This window comes from Athene cunicularia (genome assembly GCF_003259725.1).
Source record: "Athene cunicularia isolate RWA chromosome 22 unlocalized genomic scaffold, athCun1 chr22_part1, whole genome shotgun sequence".
Taxonomy (NCBI): Eukaryota; Metazoa; Chordata; class Aves; order Strigiformes; family Strigidae; genus Athene; species Athene cunicularia.
Genome location: NW_020799128.1, coordinates 4,363,272 through 4,371,158, shown reverse-complemented (window position 1 = coordinate 4,371,158; position 7,887 = coordinate 4,363,272). Strand labels below are relative to the sequence as shown.

The 7,887-nt window shown below is 50.9% G+C and overlaps 1 protein-coding gene across 1 annotated transcript; it reads right to left on the bottom strand.

Moving 5' to 3' along the window:
* Positions 1-940: 940 nt before the first annotated feature.
* Positions 941-7,881, bottom strand: LETM2 (leucine zipper and EF-hand containing transmembrane protein 2). The gene is made up of 10 exons (XM_026863144.1): positions 7,762-7,881; positions 6,606-7,026; positions 6,306-6,449; positions 5,840-5,974; positions 5,225-5,428; positions 3,887-4,006; positions 3,167-3,277; positions 2,936-3,022; positions 2,195-2,269; positions 941-1,604 (listed from the first exon to the last, which is right to left on the bottom strand). Exons 1-10 carry the CDS (start codon positions 7,806-7,808, stop codon positions 1,554-1,556), a joined length of 1,395 nt encoding a protein of 464 aa, XP_026718945.1. The 5' UTR covers positions 7,809-7,881; the 3' UTR covers positions 941-1,553.
* Between the last annotated feature and the right edge of the window lie 6 nt (positions 7,882-7,887).

Genomic DNA, 7,887 nt, shown 5'->3' with positions numbered 1-7,887 from the left:
GCTTACCTTGGATTCAGGAATCCCATCCATTTCCACGCCCCAGCCACCCGACGGGAATTACTCGTGTTCCGCACAGAACCCCGGAGCTCAGCACCAGCGAAACCTCGCACAGAGCAACTCGTGCTCGGGTCGTTAGGGGCTGGAACACTTCTCTAGACGAGGGCTCTGCAGGAGTTCGGTCAGTCCTGGTCCAACTACAGAGACTGTCAGGGCCCTCCAGGAGTCCAGGTTTCTGTCAAAGGGCCAAGTAGCCACAGGCTACTGTCTCAGCCAAGTACTGGCCACCAGCAACACCCCCCCCGTGCCACACAGAGGCAGGAGCGACACCTGAACAAGGGGGATTAGTTTATTGCAATATCTGTTCTCATTTACTAATCATCAGTTCAACAGAGGGGCTGCGGGAGCCAGGCAGGGGCACAGACCAGGACGTGGCCACGGCAGCCGCCTCCCCGGCTGCTCCTGCCTTGTCAGTAAGGGCCTGGAGTCACATGCTGAAACGCTGATAACACCTGACCTTGGGAGGGGTGTGCTAAAGGCTCTCTGACCTCTGGGAAAGACAGCGTCTTCTACTTAGCACCAAGTCTAACTTTAATTTTACAGTAAGTATAAATACATATTTAAAATCCGTAATGTAATTTCCGCATATTTACATAGGACAAAGTTAAAAAATTAACAAATGCTAAAAACAGCTTTCCAGCATCCTCCCATGGAGTCTACCAAAACACCAGCCAACACTGGAGTGTGTGAAGCATCCTTGTGTAAAGCACAGCAGGTCCGAGAGCGCGCGCCCAGCCCAGTCAGGTTTAACCACTTGGGAAATGTGTGGGGATCCCCGGGTTGCTGCCTCACATCATCCAGCGGGACCTCAAAACCACAAGTCTCTGCCTTCGGTGCCTGGCACCTGCTGCAGCTCCTTCCAAGGAGTGTGAGGGTTTTTTGGGGGGGGAGCTCTCCTCTCCCCTGCTCGGCTCTCGCCCAGCGAGTTCCAAAGTCTTTCTGAACAGTCAAGTTCACCCACGGCACCAAGGAGTGCTGGTCCCCCTTCTCTGCCGCTGTTCTCCTCGGTGCAAACGTGACGGCGAAACACAAGGGCTACACAGGTCATTCTGTGCACTAGTTACTGGTTAAACCGTGCTAACTAGGGTCAAGAGCTCAAGCTCGTAAAGCAGCGGCAGCAGGACAAGCTGTGAGCCCCGTGTATGTTCCTGCAGAGGATTTCAAACGGCAGAAGAGGCTTTACTGGACTCCCGGCCTAGCTCTCTCCGTGCCCAGGCCCACACGGCAGTGAAGAGCTGCCTCTCCTCTGCTGGAGAGCACAGCCAGCAGTTCAGCAACAGCACAGACAGCAGCACCGTTATTAACATATTTACAGCAGAAGTTAAGCTGGGGGCAGGGGATGCGGTACAAGAGGGGAGCAGTGCGGCCCTGCCAGCCTTAGCCTGGGTGAGGAGAGGGACTGAGCCCCTCCTGTGTCACACAGCCCCTGGAGAACCCTCCTCCATCATGGGGACAACAGCTCTTCTCTCCCAGGTCAGGGCCTGCCCAGCCTCAGGCTAGACTCCGTTAGCACCCGCCTTGCTGCCCGGAGAGGCTTCCATCGCAGCCTGGGTGTGAAAGAAAGTTACAGACTTTAGGCCGTACCAACACAAATGCTGCTTGAAATTCAAAACCTTTTTTGAAGAAGGGATCCTTCCCATTTACTCTGCAGAGCAACAGCTAAGAACAAAGTTCTCCAGGTTAAGGAGCATGCTCCTGTCGATAAAATCTGGACTCCCAAACTTGCCCTCAGTGGGCATCCCAGATGCATAAGCAGCTAAATCAAAATCAAATATTCACAGAATGGAAATGGGAAAAAAAAAGCCAAGTCACTGTAGAAATATTTTTACAGATACAAAACGGCTCTCAACACTCCCTGACGGGAGCTGCTCTGTCCTCTGGGTCCACAGCAGGTTGCTGGAGTGCACGGAAGGATGTACTGGTACCTCCCCTGAGCTCACTACCCTCCCCAGCTGGGCTGCAGCCTCTGTCACATGTGCTATTTTCTAACAGCCCTCAGTGCAGTTCTCGTCCACAATTCTTCCAGTCACTCCTTGAACTTCGCATTCACAACACCCTGCAACACAAATCTCCACAGTTTGTAAATTGTCCGAAGAACAATCTCCTTTGGAACGTGTAAGGATTTTGAAAAGCTTACCTCTCGTGGGGGAGGCTTAACTGACACTTCTGAGACTGGCAATTCCTCTCTTGGTTGAGACAGAAATTCTTCATTCTTTAAGGAAAAAGCAGCTTTAAGTGGCAGAACCCTCTTAGCGAGGCGGCTCCCTGCAACGCACCTTTGTGAAAGCTGCACGTCGGCGTTTCCACCATTTCCCCTCTGTAATTTAATTCGGCTATTTGGAAATATTTCTAGCAGTTGACACAATATTCTCCTTTAATTTCTGTTGCTGCTTTCACCAGCTAGGACTAATCTAAGGAATTTGCTTCAGCCTTATGCTGAGAACCATATTCTCTGGCTTTCTTACTCGAGATACTTTTTGTCCTGGAGCTCACTAGAGAGCTGAAAACTGTCACCTGAAACTGGCTTCTCTGAGCGAAACGTACCCAGACTGAAGTCTCTGTATTTATGTGAATAAAGCAGCTTGGGAGCTCAGGGGTGCTCCTCTGCTGGGAGCCAGGAACATGGTACTGAACAACCCCCTGTTTCCAGCAACACGAAGTGCCTCAGCAGATCTCTGAACCCTCTCACTGTCTCTTACACCAGCTGGGAGGCTCTGGGGCAAAACCACGTACAGAGCGCGGGGACAGACACCGCGCTGTGCTCTGCACCACGTGGCAAACATCGGCTTTCGTTGAGCTCTGGGAGGTTTGTTAACATCTCCCAGGGATTACAGCACTACACACTCATTTCCCGACTTGCAGACTCTGATTTTCTGACCTTTCTTCCCTGTATGACGGGCGCAGGATCCACCAGGGTCTCTTGACCTTCAAGAACAGATGTCACCACTTCAGCAGTTTCACCTGCCTATGGGGGAACACACAGTTCAGCACAGCTAAAACCTCACTCCACTGGGAGGATCAAAGAACAAGATTCATGTCACGGTGATTCGTTTTCTATAATGCATAATGGTTAAACTATTAACCTGAAAGTTTTATTCAAACAACTCACCTTATTCTGTGGAACTGGAACAGATTGTGGCTTTATATCTATCAAGTACAAGGCACGGGAAAGCAGGAGCAGAGAAGGTGGAACGTTCTCTTTTAAATGCAGATCCAGCCACTGTTGGAAGAAGCCAGGAGGGGAAGTAATTTCACGTTGGCTCTGCGTCAGTACTTATTTGTATAGTACTCCTTGTCCTTGCAGATCTCAAAGCTATCTTGAATTTGGCTAATCGTTTTAAGTTACCACAATGAGAAGAAATGGTTTTGAAGAGTTAAGCACACCGCATGGGACACACCCCAGAGAGGAAGCTTCCAGCTACTAGTGAGGCACCAGTGTCACCACTGAGAGCCAACAGTGACGGCCAAGTACTCTGAGTTACCTACAGCTTCTCTCAAACACAGCACCTGCAGCCGTACCAGCTCCTTTGAGTGCTTATAAAGGAGCAGTGTTGGGTCTGCCACAGGTCTTGGCTGCTTCAGAAGGTTAAAACGTATTTCACCCCTCACACTTCATCTTGCTTCCAGCAGGCCCTGATGCTACTTGGTTTTTTCTTTAGCCCAAGACATAATCTGGGTACTTCATGCCTCACAGCTCGGCTGTGCAGGTGAGGACCCATCCAGAAACACGTGTGTGTGTTCCTGGTGACCCCACACCTGCGGGGTCTGCACCGCAGCCCCCTCTGTCCCAGGGAACCTTCTCCAACAGACCAGACCAGAGTGCACTTGCCTGCCCGAGCTGCTCTTTCAGCTGCTCCTCCGAGAGACCCAGCGACCGCATTCCTCGGGCTCTGCAGGCACTCTGTAGTTCAGACACACTTAGACCGTTGACTCCTTCCTTGGCAATCATCTGAAATTAAAAGGAATGTTCCTATCTGGGCCTAGATTAAGCCGAAACCCTGAGGTACCCGATGAGCTTGAGCCCAAAGAAATGTCTGAAATGTGCATAAAGTCTGACCAGCACAAAGCTGAGACAGAACTGACTGGTGATAACTCATTCTGTCCTTGAGAGCTGGGAGTCTTCAGCTACAGAGGATGAACAACCTTTGATCCTGATCATTTTGGTTTTCCCCCTAAGTCGTGAGACTTTCACCTGCAGGTTTGAATGAATCCCACACTTTTCCATGAGATCCTACCCCCAAAGGCCGGTGACCCCAAGAACTGCCCGGACTGCAGGCTCTAAAGCAGAACCTGTGCTTAGCTGCACACGCCTTGCAGAACTGGCCACCTCCTGCAAGCAAGAAGCTTTCTGGTCCTTCCTCCATGTCGTAACAGGATTCTTAACGCCATTTCAAATTACAGTTCCTCCACCAGCATAAAATGTCAGCTGGAAGGGACTTCTGGAGGTCCCCAGTCCTACCTCCTCTACAGAAGAGGGTTAACTTCAACATTCCTTTACGCTGCTCAGCCTCTTCCATTTATGCACTGAGACTCTCTAGGGATGTGGATTTCACAACCTCTAGTCAACCTGTTCCACCCTTTACCCACTCACTAATTTTAATTTTTTTCTGATTGAGTTGGAATTTCCCTTGACCTTATGACCATTAGTTGTCCTTTTGCTGTGCACCTGTAAGTCTGATTCCATTTTCTAAATAACCCCATTAGGCAGTTGAGAACAGTGAACAGATTCTCCTTCGCCCTTCTCCAGGCTAAATAAACCCAGCCACTTTATAAACTAATATAAACTCATGATTCAGTATAGTTAAAATCTGGTGTTTCCATGCATTTATTCCAGAATTGGAACCTCTCTTTTTTACAAGTTAGTATGACTCCAGAATAAAAATATAAGGGTGTTCTAAACAGTGACAGTATCTGCAGCACCACGCTCCTTAGGGGTCACCAAAGGCAGCAAGGGTGCAGGAAGATGAACTCTAATTCTGTTTTCTCATGGAACCTCTCGCAGGGAGAAGCCGACCCCCACCAATATTAAACTTCCCATCTGGGGATGGAGCGTGGTCAGTGACACAGGCCTTATGTAAAGCAGGCAGTGATTCAGAGGGCAGAGCCTGTGATTGCGAAAAGCCTCCCTGCCTCCAAAGCAGCTACACCTGCACTGTTGTAAACTTACTTCATCGTCTGCCTTGATAGTTCTGAGTCTCAGCAGAAGCTGAAAGCGGAGCAGGTTGTTGGTGCCAATGGGCTGTAGCTCTAGCAATTTGCAGAGAGCCACCAACTGCGGCCGTTCCAAGTGCTCCAGGGTCAGCTCATCCTCAAAGAGCTTGGAGAAGCGTATGATCTCCTGGGTACTGGGCTGGAGGCCGCTGTGACGGATCTAGAGAGAGCAGAGGCATCAGGGCCAAAAGCCATACCAGGCAGAATCCCAGCCCGTGAATCCTCTTCCCCCTCTAAGGATAAGCCCTTCCCGCCCTCACACCGGTGCTCCCGTCTCTCAATGGAAACAACGACACAGCTAAAAGGCCAAAGTGAACCAGTGGTTCTGAGCGGCCACTGAAAGGATTTCACAGGGTGAAACTTTCAGTGTTGTTCCAGTCTGCAGTGAGAGCTGTAACAGAGGCAGTGCCAGGAGGGCGTTCCGCTCCCCCCCCCGGCGGGATGGCTCTGCACCCTCACACCTCTCTGCAGCCTCTGCCCAAATCCCCAGATCCCACGCTCTCTGCCCAAACCAGCAGCACCAAAGCCGGTGTGAGCACTGCTGCTGCCATCCCCAGCACAGCCATCCTACCTGGTGCACATACGAGGAGAATTGTTTTCCTTGGCCTGTATCTGCTTTGTTCCTTTTGGCCATCTCTGCAATGGTCTCCCGCAGGAACTTTGCTAACTCCAGCTTTGCGTTTAATTTCTTTTTCTGCTTTTCTTCCTTCATTCAGGAAATAAAACATAATTAGAAATTGCACGTGAAAATCAGAAGGGAGGGGATTCTGGGAAAAAAATAAGTCTTCAGTACTGAAAGCAAATAGGCTTTGGTTACCATAGAAAATGAAATTGCTGTGCCCTTTCCTACTGATCACTGTTTACACTACAATCTCCAAATTCTGCTGTCCTGTACAGGGGTGAACTGGGAACGTCTGGCCTAGACGTGTGTGTGAGGCTGACACTCATTTCCAGCAGCAGGAAGGAAGCTCTTTATTGCAGCTGTACAGACGTTCGAACGAGCTGGAGTAGTCTGCATCTTCAGAAAGGACACAAACCTTTTTTGACTCCGTCTCAAAGGTCGAGGGCAGCATTTCAGGGAAGAGTTTCAAGAATACAGGTAACAGGAATTCCATGAAGGGGACGATGACAAACACCAGGAAGGGAACCAGCCGGAAGAGATCTGCACACGTTCTCAGCAACTGTACAGAGAAGAGCACAGCGGAAATTATTGGTCAACCTGACACGAAAAAAGGGTATTCCAAGGAAGTGTGGAAACCAAGCAGCTAAACTTCCTTCATTATAATAAGCCTCTTAATACATCATCTTAGCAAAGCATTTGAGTGTCTGGCACTTACCCTTCGCCTCTCCCTCCTAGTGAGGACCTGACCATGTAAGAGCCTCCACACCATCCTGGCAGCCACCTTAGTGTCGATCCAGAGCAAGTGGAATCCGTTGTAATAATGTTTCAGTTCATCCACGACTTTTTGGCGTAAAGACTTTTTTCCCACGGGAGTCACCACGACTTGTTCTGTCGGCGTTTTCGCAGGCTTGGTGCCCTGGTTTGCAGCACTCTGGGGTGGGGGGAGTTCATCCCGCAGCTCCTGGCGCGGGCAGGCGGCCGTGTGAAACCTTCGCACAACTTCAGCCGGGGAGTGAGGTCGGTTCTCAGAGTTTCTTACATGAGTCCAGTTCAAATGAGAATCCACTAGTTGGACAAAAGCAACTGCTGGAGTGTATGGAGAACTGGAGTGCACGAGGAGATGGGAGCCTCTGAAACTGCAGAGGGATTTAAGGAAGTGATAGTGCATTGTGGCCAAGGTACCCGGGCATGACACACAAACCAATGCTCTTCGTGCCAACCTGATTTTGTGGCTGCTTCAGTATCTGAGACTGATCCTCCAGCAACGGATAAAATATTGAGAATCTGTCCCATGCTAACAACTTTCCTCTTGGGGGACAGTAACCCAAGACTCCAGAGTGCCTCTGGGAAGCCCTTCTACCAATCATATTGGCTAAAATTTGCCAGTTGCAGACAAAGAAAACCCAAATTTCTGTCTCCTCTCACCAAGCTCTCAGGACAGGGTTCGCTGTATTTCTCACCCCCTCCCTCCCCTGGCAGCCTCAGCTGGAAAAGATGGGCTGGAGTGGCCAGCGCTGACAGTCTGCTCCCTTTCTATATGACTTTGCAGGCTGCTGTGCGTGAAAACAACTGCCAAAATCCTTCAGTTTTAGACAAATCAAACTTTGTCCTTCCCGCGCTCAGCTAATTTTGTGCAGCAGTTTGCAGCACTCTAGTTTAAAGCGTTGGTATTACAGCAACGTCTGTCTGTGCCAGAAACATCCCAACAGCACCCGGCACTGTAAGGAAATCGCTGAAGCAAGGCGTTCCCGCGCCGGGAGCTCCCTGTCCCCCTCACTGCGGTTACCCTCAGCCCGTTCCACCTCCGGTCGAGCTCAGGGCACGGGAACGCTGCGGCACGGAGCGCCCGGGAAGATCCATCCCCGCCTTACCTGGCCCTGGCTGCGGCCAGGAGCGCGTTCCAGCCGCAGGCGGCCATTGCTGCCCCGGAGGCACCGGCTCAGGCGGGGCGCGGGCGGCGCGGGGCCCCTCCTCTCCAGCGGCGAAGGCGAGCGGCC

Excerpts from the sequence above, each read along its gene's own strand:
- LETM2 (XM_026863144.1), bottom strand. The coding sequence starts at position 7,808 with ATGGCCGCCTGCGGCTGGAACGCGCTCCTGGCCGCAGCCAGGGCCAG. Across the intron at positions 3,023-3,166 it reads TTCCAGTTCCACAGAATAAG|GCAGGTGAAACTGCTGAAGT; the intron begins GTGAGTTGTTTG and ends GTTCCCCCATAG. Across the intron at positions 1,605-2,194 it reads TTAAGCCTCCCCCACGAGAG|GCTGCGATGGAAGCCTCTCC; the intron begins GTAAGCTTTTCA and ends TTTCACACCCAG.